General features: G+C 41.0%; 1 protein-coding gene across 5 annotated transcripts in view; it reads right to left on the bottom strand.

The window, feature by feature from the left end:
* Nucleotides 1-19,101, bottom strand: part of LOC122550323 (disco-interacting protein 2 homolog C) — a 615,797-nt gene that overhangs the window by 121,690 nt on the left and 475,006 nt on the right. For all 5 annotated transcript variants that reach the window (XM_087987546.1, XM_087987548.1, XM_087987547.1 and 2 more), the window contains 6 exons: nt 17,760-17,824; nt 16,505-16,598; nt 16,121-16,240; nt 12,830-12,944; nt 11,740-11,879; nt 5,193-5,329 (listed from right to left, as the gene is read on the bottom strand). In XM_087987546.1, the coding sequence (XP_087843672.1) occupies nt 5,193-5,329; nt 11,740-11,879; nt 12,830-12,944; nt 16,121-16,240; nt 16,505-16,598; nt 17,760-17,824 (671 nt within the window). The remainder of the gene's footprint in view (nt 1-5,192; nt 5,330-11,739; nt 11,880-12,829; nt 12,945-16,120; nt 16,241-16,504; nt 16,599-17,759; nt 17,825-19,101) is intronic.

The following is a 19,101-nucleotide window of genomic DNA, read 5'->3' as shown; positions in this document are numbered from 1 at the left end:
CCCTGTAATCTCCAAAGTAATTCCAACCAGGGGGCTGTTGGGTGCTGCAATGAGATTTAAAGCCAGAAGCAAGGTGCTTACAAGAAAAATAACTTGGAGATTCACGAGTATCCTTTAGGGAAGGAAACTGCCAGCATTACCTGGTCTGGCCTGTACGTGACTCTGGGCTCACAGCAATGTGGTTGACTCTTAACTGCCCTCTGGGCAATTAGGGATGGGCAATAAATACTGGCTTGGCCAGTGACACCCTCATCCCATGAATAAATAAAGAAAAAAAATGCAAGGAATGAAATGGAAACTGAGGCAAAATGAAATAGCTGCAAAAGTGGCTGTCAACCTTTCTTTTTCCATTCATTCACTTCATTGTTCTCGTGAGTTTTGAGAAGATTTGTAGCTCAGATTGAGGTTCTGGATGTAGGTTTGCTCACTGAGCTGGAAGGTTCGTTTTCAGACGTTTCATCACCCTACTAGATAACATTTTCAGTGAGCCTCCAGACTGGTTCAGAGGTTCACTAAAGATGTTATGTAGTAATGGTGACGAAATGTCTGAAAATGAACTTTACAGCTCAGTGAGCAAACCTATATCCAGAACTTCATTGTTCATTCTGAATTGCTCTCAAGAAAGTAGTAACTAAAATGAAAAGGGACACAGCAAGATGCCAAAAAATAGTATCCTGAAAGTAATAATGGAGTTTCTGTTCATTGGCTCTGCTTTTCAAGTAATATTTTTCAAAAATGGGCCAAACCAGTGCAAAGTAATTTTTATCTCAAATTGTATTCAGTGTAGATCATGTTCCAGGACTTGTGATGCTTGTTTAAAGTGATGACTTGCTAGAACGTGGTCTCCTTCCACTGCGTCAACTAAACCTCCAAATCAAATAAACCAATATTGCAAGCTTCTACTGTTTTTGTTATGGTTTTTTCAGGAGGCTCCAAGAATCAAGCTTTCTTGTGATGGAAAGACATTGATAGGAGAAAGTGAGGTCTGCAGATGCTGGAGATCAAAGTTGAAACTTTATTGCTGGAACAGCACAGCAGGTCAGGCAGCATCCAGGGACTTGGAGGAGGGGCGTTGGAAATGTGATAGGTGGAAAGAGGTCAAGGTGAGGGTGATAGGTCGGAGTAGGATGGAGGCGGAGAGGTCAAGAAGAAGACTGCAGGTCAGGAAGGCGGTGCCGGGCTGGAGGGATCCGGCTGAGAAAAGGTGGGGGGAGGGGGGATGAAGAAACTGGTGAAGTCCAAGTTCATCCCCTGCGGTTGGAGGGTTCCCAGTCGGAAGATAAGACGCTCCTCCTCCGACCGTCGGGTTGTTGTGGTTTGGCGGTGGATGAGTCCAATGACCTGCATATCCTCGGTGGAGTGGGAGGGGGAGTTGAAATGCTGTGCTACAGGTTGGTTGGGTTGGTTCGTCCGGGTGGCCCAGAGGTGCTCTCTGAATCGCTCCGCAAGTAGGCGGCCTGTCTCCCCAATATAGAGGAGGCCACACCGGCTGCAGCGGATGCAGTAGATGATGTGGGTGGAGGTGCAGGTGAATCTGTGGCGGATATGGAAGTTTCCTTTGGGGCCTTGGAGAGAAGTGAGGGGGGAGGTGTGGGCGCAAGTGTTGCACCTCCTGCGGTTGCAAGGGAAGGTGCCGGGAGTGGAGGTTGGGTCGGTGGGGGGTGTGGATCTGACAAGGGAGTCGCGGAGGGAATGGTCTCTACGGAAAGCTGATAGGGGAGGGGAGGGAAATATATCCTTGGTGCTGGGGTCTGTTTGGAGGTGGCGGAAGTGACGGCGGATGATGCGCTGTACATGGAGATTGGTGGGGTGGTAGGTGAGGACCAGTGGGGTTCTGTCCTGGTGGCGGTTGGAGGGGCGGGGCTCAAGGGCGGAGGAGCAGGAAGTGGAGGAGATGCGGTGGAGGGCACCGTCGACCACGTCGGGGGGGAAATTGCGGTCCTTGAAGAAGGAGGCCATCTGTGTTGTACGTATTTTGAACTGGTCCTCCTGGGAGCAGATGCGGCGGAGACGAAGGAATTGGGAGAATGGGATGGCGTTTTTACAGGGGGCAGGATGGGAGGAGGTGTAGTCCAGGTAGCTGTGGGAGTCGGTTGGTTTGTAGTAGATCCATCTTTTCCTTCGCTACATTGATGACTGTATCGGCGCTACCTCGTGCTCCCACGAGGAGGTTGAACAGTTCATCCACTACACTAACACCTTCCACCCCAACCTCAAATTCACCTGGACAGTCTCGGACTCCTCCCTCCCCTTCCTAGACCTTTCTGTTTCTATCTCAGGCGACCGAATCAACACGGACATCTACTACAAACCAGCCGACTCCCACAACTACCTGGACTACACCTCCTCCCATCCTGCCCCGTGTAAAAACGCCATCCCATTCTCCCAATTCCTTCGTCTCCGTCGCATCTGCTCCCAGGAGGACCAGTTCAAAATACGTACAACACAGATGGCCTCCTTCTTCAAGGACCGCAATTTCCCCCCCGACGTGGTCGACGGTGCCCTCCACCGCATCTCCTCCACTTCCCGCTCCTCCGCCCTTGAGCCCCGCCCCTCCAACCGCCACCAGGACAGAACCCCACTGGTCCTCACCTACCACCCCACCAATCTCCATGTACAGCGCATCATCCGCCGTCACTTCCGCCACCTCCAAACAGACCCCAGCACCTCCCCTCCCCTATCAGCTTTCCGTAGAGACCACTCCCTCCGCGACTCCCTTGTCAGATCCACACCCCCCACCGACCCAACCTCCACTCCCGGCACCTTCCCTTGCAACCGCAGGAGGTGCAACACTTGCGCCTACACCTCCCCCCTCACCTCTCTCCAAGGCCCCAAAGGAAACTTCCATATCCGCCACAGATTCACCTGCACCTCTACCCACATCATACATTGCATCCGCTGCAGCCGGTGTGGCCTCCTCTATATTGGGGAGACAGGCCGCCTACTTGCGGAGCGATTCAGAGAGCACCTCTGGGCCACCCGGACGAACCAACCCAACCACCTGTAGCACAGCATTTCAACTCCCCCTCCCACTCCACCGAGGATATGCAGGTCATTGGACTCATCCACCGCCAAACCACAACAACCCGACGGTCGGAGGAGGAGCGTCTTATCTTCCGACTGGGAACCCTCCAACCGCAGGGGATGAACTTGGACTTCACCAGTTTCTTCATCCCCCTCCCCCCACCTTGTCTCAGCCGAATCCCTCCAGCCCGGCACCGCCTTCCGGACCTGCAGTCTTCTTCTTGACCTCTCCGCCTCCATCCTACTCCGACCTATCACCCTCACCTTGACCTCTTTCCACCTATCACATTTCCAACGCCCCTCCTCCAAGTCCCTCCTCCCTACCTTTTATCTTCTCCTGCTGAACACTCTCTGCTCATTCCTGAAGAAGGGCCTGTGCCCGAAACGTCGAATCTCCTGTTCCCTGGATGCTGCCTGACCTGCTGTGCTGTTCCAGCAATAAAGTTTCAACAAAGACATTGATAGGTTTATTTTAAAATGTTCTCAATAAACAAATCAAATACTGAACATCAATCTAACTAGGGAAGGTTCTGCATAAGTCATGTACAGTGTTTAAAATTGAGTTTCTCAGATGGTGGAATAGATAGAAATTAAAAATAATTATTATTTTCTGATAAATCCAATTTTAGTTTTATTAATTGAACCACATATAAGCACAACTCTAAAAAAACAAATCAAGAAGCAATTTTAAAAACAAATTTATCTTAACAAGTTACATTCTAAAAGGCTACCCTTTGTACGGTCTAATGGCAAATTTTACACTGAGCAATGTGTGAATTAGTCTGAAATGGAACCCAAGTAAGAAACTCAAAACTAGTGCAATTTCAGACATAGTTTATGCCTAACCGCAGATGGCAACTCTACCCCCTTGTCTGTAAGGAATCTATTACAGCAGCCCAGACCAAACAGATGTCGTAGCAGTATTTCAGTCATGAGTACAATGCAAGCCACTTGAAAAGCATGCTGTATAAAATTTCAATAAGATTTTTGCTTTTTTAAATTTTTTAATTGTTTGCTGTTATGTTAAGTGATGAAATTATTAAAGTTGCTAATTTTCAGGACATTTTAGAGTTTATTTAATGAGGGCACTATTAAGCTGACTACTGTTTATTTACTGCTGTGGTAAAGAGAGGACTTGTTCCTTTGGTCAATATATTAGGAAACAAGAATATTTTGAGGCAGGAGTGGGACAATGACAAGATTACTCAAATTCTGAGATGGGATGCATGTTAATATTTTTGACAGGAAAGATCCTCATGGCTGGAGGTGTTGTTTATGGAAATTATCAAAATGAATCATCAAGAGCAGACATTTTGACCAAATATCTATAATGATCCTCAGTTTCACAACTTGTAGTGAGATGCACAAGTAGGACAAATTCAATTAAGATCCCATCTCTATCCAGACAGAAGGTGAGAAATTTCCACTTATTTTTCCATATGAGGTCTGCTTGATAACATTAAATGTGCCGAAGTTGAACACAGTGAAAGATTTAAATTACAAACCACTGGAGGTAGATCTCAATCATTCTCTCAAGAATGTTGTAAAAAGATAGGGTAAAACTAGATTTAGTTTCAGATATTTTTTAAAAGATGAATAAAGCCTGCAGTGACCAAATACAATTAAAAATTATTTTTCACAGCAAAATGTAACCTGCAGAGCATCAGACATGCCTGCTTGCTTTCACAACCAGTGCTCAAAAAAATTGATGGACAGAAAACACCCAAGCAGCAGGTCCACAGGGCTTTTCAATATATGACAGGTCAGACACCATGAGTAGACATACTCCAAGCTTACAATAGCTGAGAGATCTCCTGGAACATGCAAAAATAAAGAATAAAAATAACAGAACCAATAAAGAAAACGCTGGAAAATGCTTCACCAACCCTCTTCAAAACTTAAAACTCAACAACAGAGGTTTGCAAACACAATCTTCATAGTTGGCCTGAGATTAGTTCTTTACAATTTGCAAAGCATACTCTCAGAAGTTTTGATTTTGTTTACTGCATGTGTATAACATTTCAAAATTCACTAAATTTTTGACCACTTAAAAGCAAAGTGTCTGCATGTTTTAACAAAATATTTATTTTTATTTTTCTCATAATTAGAATATGCATTTTGTTGACAATACATAAAGTGAGTCCATGCTCTGAATCCGCACGGCGTACCTCAAAAGTGTTCTTCGTCATTCCTGATAGACCGTAGTAGGATGTACCTGCAGCAATGGAGCACACACAAAGTTCGCCTATTTCATCAGTTCTACAGAGTAATGGAATTCCTTCTGGTCTTACAACACACATCACACCTGAAGAAGACATAAGACATGACAACCTTAATTCAACAACATTACTTATTTAAAATTCACAGGTCAAGCTATACTGGTACATCTTAATTTAATTTACTTTTCTGCCAAATAAGAACAATGGCACCCAGTAAGAACATTTAATTTACAAATCAAAAAGCAAGTCAAAATCTTCGTTTGGAATATACGAAGGTAATTTCTTTTTTGAACTACAGTTCAGTATTTCAATACTGCAGAGGCTATTTAGAATCGAGAATGCGGTGCTTGAAAAGCACAACTGGTCAGTCAGATCTGAGGAGCAGCAGAATCAATGTTTCAGGCATAAGCCCTTCATCAGGAATGTGCATTTCTAGCACCTCATTCTCGAATCTGATCTCCAGCATCTGCAGTCCTCATTTTCTCCTGGAGGCCATTTAGAAGTGAAGTAGCTTATAGTTAAAACTACAATATTTACGTGATCTATGTTAAATCTTTCAGATCACTTCAGGTTTTGCATATTATATAAACATTTTTATGATTAAATCAATGGTATGATATGATAAATACATTTAAGTTATATCATAAAAATATTGATTTGAAAATAAACCCACAGTTTTCCAAAGCACGGATTCTTTTTAATAAGAGGAAAGCGATTAATATAAATTGGAAAACTGTATGAATGAGGTGTCCTGATTCACTACTCAACAGAACTTAATATGGAAATATTTCACTAGCTTATAATATAAAGAATATACTTTGTTTTACAATAATGGGTTAGGATGTTTTTGAACTCTGTTCTGATACAGGATTCAAATCTGGGAAATTAAAGTAAAATTCTTTATTTTGCACTGACTGTTGCAGCAGAGGGAGAGGGTTTGAATGGACGATGAGTTTAGTAAGGGGGTCTGTTGATATTCTAGGGCACGTCGATATATAAAAAAAGGTGGTGCTGGGTGTTTTTAAAAGCATTAAGGTAGACAATTCCCCAGGACCTGATGGGATATATCCCAGGAGAGTGAAGGAGGTGAGGAAAGATATTGCTGGGGCATTGTACGAAATCTTTGTATCCTCTTTCGCCACACAGGACAGAAGAATAGCCAATGTTGTTCTTTTGGTTAAGAAAGGTAACAGGGATAATCTGGGTAATTATAGGCCAGTGAACATTACATCAGCAGTTGGGAAATTATTGGACAAGATTCTTAGGGACAGGATTTACTCACATTTGGAAAAATATGATTTTGAGTGAGGTAGATCATGTCTCACAAACTTGCTTGAGATTTTTTAAGGAAGGGACAAAGATGATTGATGAGGGCTGGGCAGTGCATGTTGTCTACATGGACTTTAGCAAGGCCTTTGACAGGTCCCTCATGGCAGACTGATACAGAAAGTGAAGTCACATGAGATCCACAGTGAGCTGGTATGATGGATACAGAACTTGATTAGTCACAGAAGACAGACAGTAGTGGTGGAAGGGTGTTTTCCTGATTGGAGAATACCAGTGGTGTTTCACAGGAATAAATGTTGGGACCATGCTGTTGTTTATAATAACATATAAGTGATTGGGAGAAGAATATAGGTGATCTGATTGGTAGGTTTGGAGACAGCACCAAGATTGGAGCAAACCCTGGACAGCGAAGAGGATTTGCCAGAGGATACAGCAGAATATAGATAGGTTGAATACTTCGGCAGAAAAATGGGAGATGGGAGTTTAATTTGGACAAATGCGAGATGAAGCATTTTGAAAAGTCTAATGCAAGTGGGAAGTGCATATATTAAATGACAGAATCCTTAGAAGCATTAACATACAGAAGGATCTAGGTGTACAGGTCTAGAGTCCTTGAAAGTGGCAATGCAACTGGATAAAGTGGTCAAGGTGGTGTTTGGCATGCTTGACTTCACTGGTTAGGGCACAGAGCAGAAAAATTGGCACTCATGTTGCAGCTCTATAGTATTTTAGTATGGACACCATTGTACATTTCTGGTCGCCACGTTACCAGCAGGATGTGAAGCCTTTGGAGAGGGTACAGAAACCAGGATGTGGCCTGGATTGGACAGTACTAGCTATGGGTAGAGATGAACAAATTCAAGTTGTTTTCACTTGAAGACAGGCCGAGAAGTGACCTGATCCAAGTTTACATAATTATAAGAGGCAATGATAGAATGGATAATCAGAATCTTTTTCCCAGAGTAGAAATGTCAATTACAAGGGGACATAGGTTTAAGATAAAAGTGGGAAAGCTTAAAGGAGATGTGAGAGGCAAGTTTTTTTACACTGAGAGTATATGACTGGAATGTGCTGCCAGAGAAGATGGTCAAAACAGATACAACAGCAACGTTTAAGAGGCATCTAGACAGATATCTGAATTAGCAGGGAATAGAGGGATACAGACCAAGTAGATGCAAATGGATTTTAGTTTAGAAAGGTTCATTGGTGTAGTCCTGGTGGGCCGAAGGGCCTGTTCCTGTCCTGTCCTGTACTGTTCTTTGGGAAACAGAGCTCCAAAAACTCTTAACTCTGAGAAAAACAGAAATCTCCTCACTTCCATCATAGTTGGGAGATCACATTTAAAAAAAAAAATTATGCCCCTGGTTCTAGTGCCTCCCGCAAGGGGTAACATGCTTTCAGCATAAACCCTGTCAAGATGCCTCAGGATCTCACATGCTTCAGTAAGATCACCTCGCATTCTCCAAATATCAGTGATACAATTCCAGCCTATCCAACATTTCCTCAAAAGATCCCAACTTCCAGTTGGGAATTTTTCCAAGTCCACACTCTGGGGTCTGGGGGTAAAATACATCTTTCAGTCTACTATGAAAGTATCAGGATAATTTTGACATATGTTAAGAACTGTAAGATGTAAACCTTCCAGTTATGTGATTGCAGGAAGTTGCAGCCAGCAAGATAGAATCATAAAGTCATAGAGTTATACAGCATGGAATCAGACTATTTGGCCCAACTCATCCATACCAACCAGCAATCCTAAACTAATCTAGTCTCATTTGCCAACATTTGGTCTATATCCCTCCAAATCCTTCCTATTCACATACCCATCCAGATGCCTTTTAAATGTTGTAATTTTCCAGCCTCCACAATATCTTTTGGCAGCTCATACTATACACACACCACCCACTGCGTGAAAAAATTGCCCCTCAGGTCTCTTTTAAATCTTTCCCCTCTTACCCTAAACCTATGCCTTCTCATTTTGGACTCCTCCACTCTGGGGAAAAGCCCTTGTCTATTTATTCTATCCATGCCCCTCATAATTTTATAAACCTCTATAAGGTCACCACTCAGCCTCCAACGCTCCAGGGAAAACAGCTCCAGCCCATTCAGCCTCTCTCTATAGCTCAAAACCTCCAACCCCAGCTAATCTTTTCGAAACCCTTTCAAATTTCACAACATCCTTCTTATTGGAGGGAGACCAGAATTGCATGCAATACTCTAAAAGTGGCTGAACCAATGTTCCGATGCTATACATTTGTGAAAATGTTTCTTCAAAACCAATAAACCATGCATTAAGGAAGAGCTTCACAGCATTTGAGTGTGCTACCAGAACAATTGAACTTTGTTACAGCAGAGTGAAGTGTCATAGCTACAGGATTAGGAGTGAAGAGCTGGAAAGTGATCTTAATCTGGCATAGTCACGATGTGCCAAATGGACTCCTCTTGTGTCATGAGGGTGGAAGCCAGTCAGCCCGCTAATTATGTACACATATTCATAGAACAATAGCAGCTTTCAATTTTGCACATGGAGAATCTAATGACAATGTGGAATATCTGTTTAGCAGATCCAAAGTACAAAGTGTGAACTTTGAAGAAGCAAAGTTAGAAAGGAAAAGGAATCTGCAAATGGACATGCAACTACATGAATCAAGACTTATCCTGCTCTGAGTAACTGCTTTTCTTTGTGTACGTTAATAACGATATACTACAGGTGCAATCAAACAGAAATCCCAAAGATGGAAAGTCCATTGCACTGTGTGAACAAATAAGGTTCCTCAACTGGTACGATGTCCAATGATATTATATCTCCACCAATGCCCTGTAATCCACTCCATCAAGTCAGTAGATTAGAAAGTAGCCAGTAATATGCCACCATAGCTTCTGTGGTGTTGGTCTTATCTCTGATTATCTGTTTTGCCAGTGTGTGACAATGGAAAACATACACTAGAAATCTGCAAGAATGTCTGAAGCAACAGGAAGTCGTCAATTGTAAATTAGGTATCAATCTTACAGCAAGGAAGGAGAACATTATATGGAGTCCTATCAATATATATTAGAGGATGTAAGTAATCTATAGCATTGTTTTCAAGCAGTTGAAATCAAGTGTCCTTTAAGGAACAGATGAGGACTACTGTGCAGATATAATTAACTTCTTCTTCAGAATGGATTCAGAAGAAAAACCCACTTGACAATGTTAAAAAGGATTAGTGCATACGGAGAATCTAATGAATATCCTGCTGACTCCATTATTCTTAAATATATGGAGGAGGATGCTCAGCTATTATACAGTAACACAATTCTAACATAATGTGACTAAATGACTCATTTAACTGAAATTGGTAGACCTGAGAAAGACTGCATGAATTAAATGAACAACCTACAGAGTTGATTTTAAATATAGACAAATATGAGGTAACGAAGATTGATTCATGAAACAAATTTGTACTGAAAACTGATGTTCATTAGTAAAGGTGGGAAAGGCAAATGTAATTATCATTCCCCCCAATGCAAAGTGGCTATTAAAGAAAATAGGACTAATCAAATACACCACTCTAACCGAAGACCTTTCCATTGCAGGTCAAAATAGTGTGCAACTCATTGGTAGCTGCATAGGAAGAAAGTCAAGACCTAATAGAGTACTATGCCTTCAAAAAGATACAGACGACCTACAGAACATCCAACATTGTGCAATGATTAAGATTCTGAGACTCATGGATCTAGGTCTAAATCCTATACCATGATCTGAACACACCTGAATGGAGTATTTAGAGTATGTTGCTTTATCAGAAGTGCTACCTTTTCAAGCAAACATTGAACAGAAGCACCATATGCATGTATAGGCATTAAAAAAAAAAGTGGTCCCATGTTCCATTTGAAAGAGACACATGATTTGCAGAGTGTTCTAGTCAACACTGAGCCTTCCAACAATACCAACAAAAGAAAGTTAGTGACTTAACGTGCAGTTTGTGGAATCTTGCTGTGGTATAAGGTACTTACACAAAAAAAACCTGTTGGCTAAAATAAGTGAAAATCCAGCCATCAAAATTAAATGATCTGGAACTATATCAAAGAGGCACTCGCCTTCAAGAAGATCAAGGATGCTGAACCATTTTGCTAAATTTGTTTCATGTACACCGAGGTCAGGACATTCCAGAGGTGGCTATTGCAGATTGTGTTGGGGGTCAAACTTTTCATTTGTCACCTGCACTTCTGATCACAGCTCCTTCCGAAATATGGAGTATATGCTAACACAAAGCCCAGTTGTTCCCTTTAGTGTTGGCTAGTTGAGGAAAGTCAACCACTTTTCCTAAATGGATGTAGATGCCACGTTTTGTTAAGTTTAATGTCCCGAGGTTGCATTTCAACAATTATTCATGATCCTACAGTTTGCATTCCTTTGTTTAGTATAAACACTGACTGAGTCACCACCCTCCTCAGCAATGATCAACACCAAACCTCGGTCATAATCATCCCGTTACAATGATCTCCGTTCTCACCACACAAAAATGCTCACTCTCTGCCCTCTACAGTCCTTTGGGCATCAAAAACAGATATTCCTGAAGGGAGGGTGAGCATTGTCTGTGCTTCTCTACAGGACGTCGTGTGGGTGAGAACTGTCCATGATCCTGGACGGGGGGGTGGGGGGGAAAGAGTGAGCAGTTCTGCATTTCTAGAGAGGATATAGTGAGTGTGAGAACTGTCCATGGTTCTGCAATGGGTGGGTGGTTGGGGAGGTTGGTGGTGGGTGGGAGGATAGATCAGCGCTGTCAAAAGTGAAAGGGGTGGTGAATATTGCTCCAATGGCTGGATTTACTTGGGAGCTTCACTGCTCATCAGTCTTTGGATCAACTTTGAAAACCTCTAAGTAAATCTGTGTAGGAAGCTGGCTGAGTATAAGGCAAACAGCTCAAGTTTGCATGATTTTGACCAATTCTGGAGGGATCCAGACAGAGGAAAATCAGCAATTCGAAGTTTCCCATGTTAGTACCATAGATGTTCTTAGACAAGGATCTTCTCAAGGTACCAAGGCCTAACAATAACATTAGTCAACATGAAGGCTTTTCCCCCCATATTAGAAAATGAAGCCCCAAATTATAAAAGTTTTTTTAAAACTTCACAAAAAGTACAATTAATTTAAATCTGAGAAACCTTTACCCCTTGTTGAGTTGATCAATAGGAATAAAAGGAAGCATATTTTGTTAAGCTATACCTCCAGGCATCACCAGGCCAACATCTTGCACAGTCAGGACCGACAGCTTTTCTTCAGAGTCCACTCTTATCACCCCATAACTCAAGCCGTGCATAGAGAGCACCCCTCGGCCAGGTGGCTGGTTGGTATCATCTGTTGGCCTAAAATAGATGCACACACTTTAAACCTTAATGGAATTTCAAAGAAACCTTTACAGAAGAATGTTGTTCATGTAGGAACTGACAACCAGTTGGTCGTGCTGCAACTGTTTGCCACATCAAATCAAAACAGATTACTTAGCAAGTATTTGGCACATAATTCAGAAGTTTGGAGTTTAAATCAAAGGTGAGGAGCTGGACAGATGCATGAGTAGGTGGGGAGCCAGAGGGACACAGATGCTTAGGAATTGGGTAACAGGCTTAGACAGTGGATTTGGATTGGCTCAGGCTTGGAGGGCCAAAAGGCCTGTACCTGGACTGTAAATTTTCTTTGTTCTTTAAGTACCAGGGGATATTCTTAATTATAGTCCCTGTACTGACATCAAGCTCTGGGTTTAATGCAGTTAAGGTGCTGAGTGCTGTATCTCAGAGGAAATAAATATTTCCTTCTCCAAAACAAAATTGCTCGATTTTATTTATTCACTGGAAAGTCTCCTTTTTAATTTTGATACCTGGATGTTTGAATGTGCAGCAGTATAGTTTCTAATTTTTCCATTATTGTCATCACAACATGTAGAGAAACGAATTATGCCTTGTGGGACTTCATGGAAAGTAGTATTAAATATGACATTCAGCTTTACCACAAATCGTATTGATTTTTCTTCTAGCAAAGGTGGCAACTGTAAAACATTTCCTCATTTGCCCAACAGGGACCAGACTAACAGCAACTGTGAAGGCATCTGCAGTTCAGATCACCTTAGATTTAGAAGTTAAGAAAGCAGTTTGGGAGCAGACAGGATGAAGATGAAAGCTATTCAGAGGATTAACCATTAACTACAATGCATTTTGATATCTGAATTGACTTGCCACTGTATGTTCATCTTGCAATCACTTATCAAGGCACCTTTTTATAGTACCAGAAAGGTGGTAAGTCAAATAATCTCACACCATACCTTCGAATTGCTACAGTCAAAGCTTCTGGAGAACTGGCACAAGGACAGATTACTTCTGGACGCAATCCTTTGCTTTGGAAGACATTAAGGAATGCGTCACAGGAAGAAATAGACCCTAATGAACAAACATTTGCAAAATATTAGAATATTCTTTTTCAAATTTGAGGACCATTCTAAATCTCCCAATGCACGTTCCATTCATTTATTTTTCATTTTGCGAAGTTAGAAGTAAATGCTAAAGAACTGCACAAAAATTACTTTTGAAGCGAGGATACTGAAAGGCTTTGAAATGTGCACATTAATCCCAGAAGCCACTACAACAATGCTTTAGTTACAATTCTTGCATTGCCATCATCACATCAAATGGGAAGATAATAGCCTAGTGGTATTATTGCTAGACTATTAATCCAGAGACCCGGGTAATGTTCTGGGGACTCGGTTCAAATTCCACCATGGCAGATGGTGGAATGTGAATTTAAAATAATCTGGAAATATGTGTCAAATGATAACCATGAACTCATTGTTGAATGTCGGGGGAAAACCATCTGGTTCATTAATGTCCTTTGGGGAGGGAAATTCACCATCCTCACCTGGTCTGGCCGACATGTGACTCCAGACCCACAGTAATGTGAAAGTCTCTTAACTGTGCTCTGGGCAGTTAGATATGGGCAATAAATGCTGGCAATAAATCCAACACGACGGTTGGTGGAAGAGTGCCTCATCTTCTGCCTGGGAACCCTCCAACCACAAGGGATGAACTCAGACTTCTCCAGTTTCCTCATTTCCCCTCCCCCGACCTTGTCTCAGTCAAATCCCTCGAACTCAGCACCGCCTTCCTAACCTGCAATCATCTTCCTGACTTCTCCGCCCCCACCCCACTCCGGCCTATCACCCTCACCTTGACCTCCCTCCACCTATCACATTCCAAAGCCCCTCCCCCAAGTCCCTCCTCCCTACCTTTTATCTTAGCCTGCTGGACACACTTTCCTCATTCCTGAAGAAGGGCTTATGCCCGAAACGTCGATTCTCCTGTTCCTTGGATGCTGCCTGACCTGCTGCCCTTTTCCAGCAACACATATTCAGCTCTAATTTCCAGCATCTGCAGCCCTCAATTTCTCTCTAATAAATACTGGCCTAGCCAATGACGCCCACATCTCAGAGTCATAGATGTACAGCATGGAAACAGACCCTTCGGTCCAACCCGTCCATGCCGACCAGATATCCCAACCCAATCTAGTCCCACCTGTCAGCACCCGGCCCAGATCCCTCCAAACTCTTCCTATTCATATACCCATCCAAATGCCTCTCAAATGTTGCAATTGTACTAGCCTCCACCACTTCCTCTGGCAGCTCATTCCATACACATACCACCCTCTGTGTGAAAATGTTGCCCCTTAGGTCTCTTTTACATCTTTACCCTCTCACCCTAAACCTATGCTCTCTCGTTCTGGACTCCGGGGAAATTCACTTAAAACAGTTTCCCTCTTCACATTGAAAATGTGTTGCAAATAAAATGGATCTCATTTCACAGCCAAAATATCTATGGACCAGTTTCACCAGAAATTGTGCTTTCAAAAATTCAAAAATATTATCCAGGTGGTCTGGGAGAGGTCTGTCCATAACATTATGAAAACAAAGCCCTTACTTGAACTACATCCAAGGATCAGAACACAAATCTACACATGAAGAGGACATGAGTCAACAGTAGCTGTCCAGTATGATGATTCATTTATTAATGCCAGATATAGTTACCAAAATAATCTTTGTTTTAATTGCTGACTTCTATTTTTCCTTAAGTTAGCAGAAGCTGTGTGTGGGACTTTATGGGAGCCTTGGGAGTGGGTTGTCAGGCAGGGGAATCAAAAACAGGTGACATAGTAGCAATTGCATAGTTGCAATCCTACTACCTGCCTACCTTTTCTGGTATTTACTGAATGTTGAGTTAGGAATTTGAGAATTTAGTGTTGAGGAGAAAGGTGCTGTTGTTCTTTATTCGTTTATTTCTAATTTAAAGGCCTGTAATTTGCTATTATTCTTGCTAACAAGCTACTATATTTCCAAATTAGGATGGTGAGTGGCTTGGAGGGGAACTTTAAGTGAAGTGTCCCTATGTATTTGCTACCCTTGTCCTTCTAGATGGAAGTGGTCATGGGTTTGGAAAGTGCTGTCTGAGGATCTTTGGGTGAATTACTGCAGAGCATCTTGTAGATAGCACACATTGCTGCTACTGAGTGTCAGTAGTGAAGGAAGTCAATACTTGTTGATGCAGTACCAATAAAATCAATTTGTTAGCCCATTAATGTTTTTTAGGAAAAGTCAGCTGGTCTGGTCTACATGTGACTCCAGGCCCAGGCCAAGGTGTTTGACTCTTAACTGCTTTCTGAAATTGCCTAGTAAGCATCTCAGTTCAAGGGCCATTAGTGATGGGCAAAAAATGCTTGCTTTGCCAGTGACATCTACCGACCATGATAGAATAAAAATCAATTTGAAAATGATGTTTACTATAATCTCCAGGAGGAGGCTTTGTTTGCCACATGCACAGAAATCTAGATAACCAATTCAGCTAGTGGAAATCTCAAATAATTAGTATTTCTATTCACTGCCTGCAAAATAAACTGAACCTTTCTACATGATATCTCTGGTTTTAATATGCAGCAAGCAACCAATACATATAAATAACTTAAATCTCAGAATCACTTCTCTTGCTACACTTTCCTACTCCACCCACATTTATCCTGTTGGCCTCTCTTGATGAGATATTTAACTTTGTGTCAATTGCTCCAAACTATGGACTCTGCTAACGAAGATGCCCCTAGTACACTTGTTAATTGCAACTGCCATAGTCAAGACTTTCAAATCCATCGGTCTAGGCATGAGTGCAACCTAGAACCCAGGTGTGAAATCACATTGCTTTATCTCATGGCCCTTGGGAAGGATTGACACAGATGATCTAAAACCTGTCAACATTATCACTTGATTTTAAGACTGTAGACGATGGTCTTCAGTCAAAATGCAAAAGTTTCAATGAAATAACACACCAGTGAGATTACAAGTAAAATAATGCGAGTTGATGCCATTCTTTTTAATGAGACATTTTTACATTAAGTGCATATTTTGTTAGCATTTCCCATTTGCATACAAGGGAAAACCAGCGGTGATTATTCTGAACTTTTCTGGAAAATGCCCCTTTTGTTACTTTAAACACTAGTCTGGGGTTAAAATGTTGCTATTTACATTTACGTTGCCTTTTGTTTCAAAACAACAGGATTAGTGGAAGAGATAGTTACTCACAAGGATTAGCTCCATCTGCTACTATTAGCATCCGTAGTGAGGTGAGGTTAATGTCTCGCTGATCTCTGTGTGCAACCAAGGCCCAATGCATGTCCCTGGACTTCACACATGCCACTTTAGCTGGAATTACATATCATTAAATCATTCTCTCCGAATTCACCCTTAATTTTAAAATAAAACCCAAATCTTAGCATTCTTATGCTCATTTTCAGATTTGATCAGAATGCAAATCTGTTACATGATCAAAATTAATATGTGTAATGATACTTTATTCAATCAAAATTAAAATGCATAATTATACTTAATCAATAAACACTGGAGAAATATTTGAGCAATCATACATCTGCCTTAAACAATATCTTCTGAAGCATTATCAATACTCACCCTTATATGCATAGACTTTCTGTATCCATGAAAGGGGGTTCACCTTCATTAATGAATATGGAATACTGATAACATGCATCATGTTCATAACACTCTAAGAAGGAAAGTAAAACATAATAAGAAAATACTGCACTTGGAAATAGAAGGTAACTATTTTTGTTTAATTAATATACATTTTGATGTATTATGCATATTAACAATTATATTAAACTACCTTTCCCTGCACAAATGTTAAGTACTTGCAAACTATCTTCAGAATTATAATAATTAAGAATATTTAACCAGCATAATTCAGTAGAGTGATATAGTGACAGAAACAGATCATTTTTGGCAGCTACGTGACATACTTGTTTTCCAGATAAATCCCTCCCTTTTTTAAATGCTACGGATTTACTGAAACATGTGAGAAAGTCACCACTTGCATGAAACATCCACTTTGCCATTTCTTCAGTTTACACACCAGTCATTGACATATGATCGTGTTTCTGCCTAGAGCTCAACTGAAATCTGTTTCTTTATAAAAATAGAGAGAATTTTAACTTTTTTATAAACTACCAATTAAATTTAATAAAGCAACTGAATATTGCTGCTTATGAAATTCTGAAGAAAATTATAAAAGGAAGCTATAATAATTTGTAATGCACAAACTAGTAACTGTAGCTCAGTTACAGCAATGACAGGAGGAAAAGAAAAATGACAGCAATTGTTTTGCAGTGAGAAAACCAAACCTGCAGGTCACAGGAACACCACAGCACAGGAAGAGGAAATTTGGTCCATCAAGTTTGCACGCTCTGCTATTTTAATTATAAGTTACTTCCATAAATTCAAGGATGAAACTTATTGCCTGAAAATTTAAATGCCATAGCATCTTGCACATAGGACTTAAATCTGTTGTAAATAAGATTCTTGTTAGAAGAAACACCAACAGGAAAAGAGAAGGTGGCAGAGTTGAAGACCTATGGAGGTGGTGGACAGATATGGTAAACTGATAACCTAGAAAATTAGGATTCTTGAAAAGAGGTGAAATTGAAGAAAATGGTCAGAACACAGATACAGGGGGAGGGAAAAAAACACAGGTTTGTTGAACCAAATGATCTGTTACTATTCTGAAAAAACTAAGGTTTTCATAATTTTGTATGCCAGAAAAACCCTACAATCTGTTGACAGGAGCATTCCAATAAATGCATCATCTCAATGCAGTTTTATATCTTAGATTTGCTATTTATTAAGAAATAAATGTGGGAAAAGATCTTACCGTAAGAATACCATGCCACAATCCAACATCCTTCTTAAAATCCAATACATTCACTATGGTTTCCGCTGTTTAAGATAGACAAGACTTTCTCAGTTATAGTGATAATTTCAAAGTTTAAAAAAGCAGAGTATACACTCCTCCTAATTTCATTTCAAATCTAAATGTTATGCCTTAGTTATTTGTAATTTTGTATCAATGCCCATCCTCTTCTGAAGTGAGATATATATTCAAAGACAACAGGTTCTTTGACTTTTGAAATGATCATCATTCATGTGTGAGGCTGAACACATATCACCTGGGAATATGATTCAAATGATTCCATTACAGGCAAGGGTAATCCAGTTTCTGCTCACTAGTACAAAAGTAAAATACCTTCATTGTTGGAAACTTAACATAAAATTGAAAAATCATGCAAATCAGGCAGCATCTGTAGAGACAAACCAAGTTAATGTTTCGCATGAAGAGGACCTTGCCCTTCAGAACTGAAGAGAGAAAAAGAAATGTCAAAGCTTTTAAAGCAGTGGAGGGATGGGGAAAGGGGGCAAGGAGATCAAAGGAGGGCCAGCAGATGGGAATCCCCTTGAATAGACGAGCCCAACTTCTTAAATGTAGACATTCCTGGAAGAGAAGTGGCAGCCAATTAAACACTATAACTCGACAGCAAAATATTGCAACAAAAACACAAGTTGCCAGAAAAACTCAGCAGGTCTGGCAGCATCTGAGGAGAGAAATCAGAGTTAACATTTCGGGTCAAGTGACCCTTCTCTCCACAGATGTGGCCTGACCAACTGAGCTTTTCCAGCAATTTCAGATATTGTTTCTGATTTACAGCGTCTGCACTTCTTTCGTTTTTTTTAAAAATAAAGCAAAGTATTGCATTTATCTATGATTATCTCCTTTGCCTTGTACAGCAAGCCCCCTCCACTCTTCTATTGGGTTGAAAGCTTATACATTTCTAACTTTCTTCAATCTGATTGATGATCCTTGAGAATGGAAATGTAACTCTTTTTGGTCCAGATGCTGCCTGATACCGTGGATATTTGCAGTGACTCTTCTACTGTTTCTTGTACCTATTAATACTTGGAAAGTCACTGAATGATCCATGAGCAGCAAATACGACATGCACCTTTTGTTTGCCTGGCAATAAGATTAATAATGTAGTGGCCCTCTTTCCTCACCAGTTGAGACTAACAAAATAAATTGGACTGGATCAGTATACCACATATTTTGAGATTAAAGAGTTAATATGCTCTGCTGACCTGCAAGAAATTGAATGCCCCGGGGGTAGGGTGGTATGTCTTTGTTTTATAGGTGGAATGTGGGAGGTTTACATTCCCATTTC

This window comes from Chiloscyllium plagiosum, unplaced genomic scaffold (genome assembly GCF_037043375.1).
Source record: "Chiloscyllium plagiosum isolate Xiang-an unplaced genomic scaffold, Cpla_swu_hap1 HiC_scaffold_5, whole genome shotgun sequence".
NCBI lineage: Eukaryota > Metazoa > Chordata > Chondrichthyes > Orectolobiformes > Hemiscylliidae > Chiloscyllium > Chiloscyllium plagiosum.
This window is presented reverse-complemented; position numbering and strand designations above follow the sequence as displayed.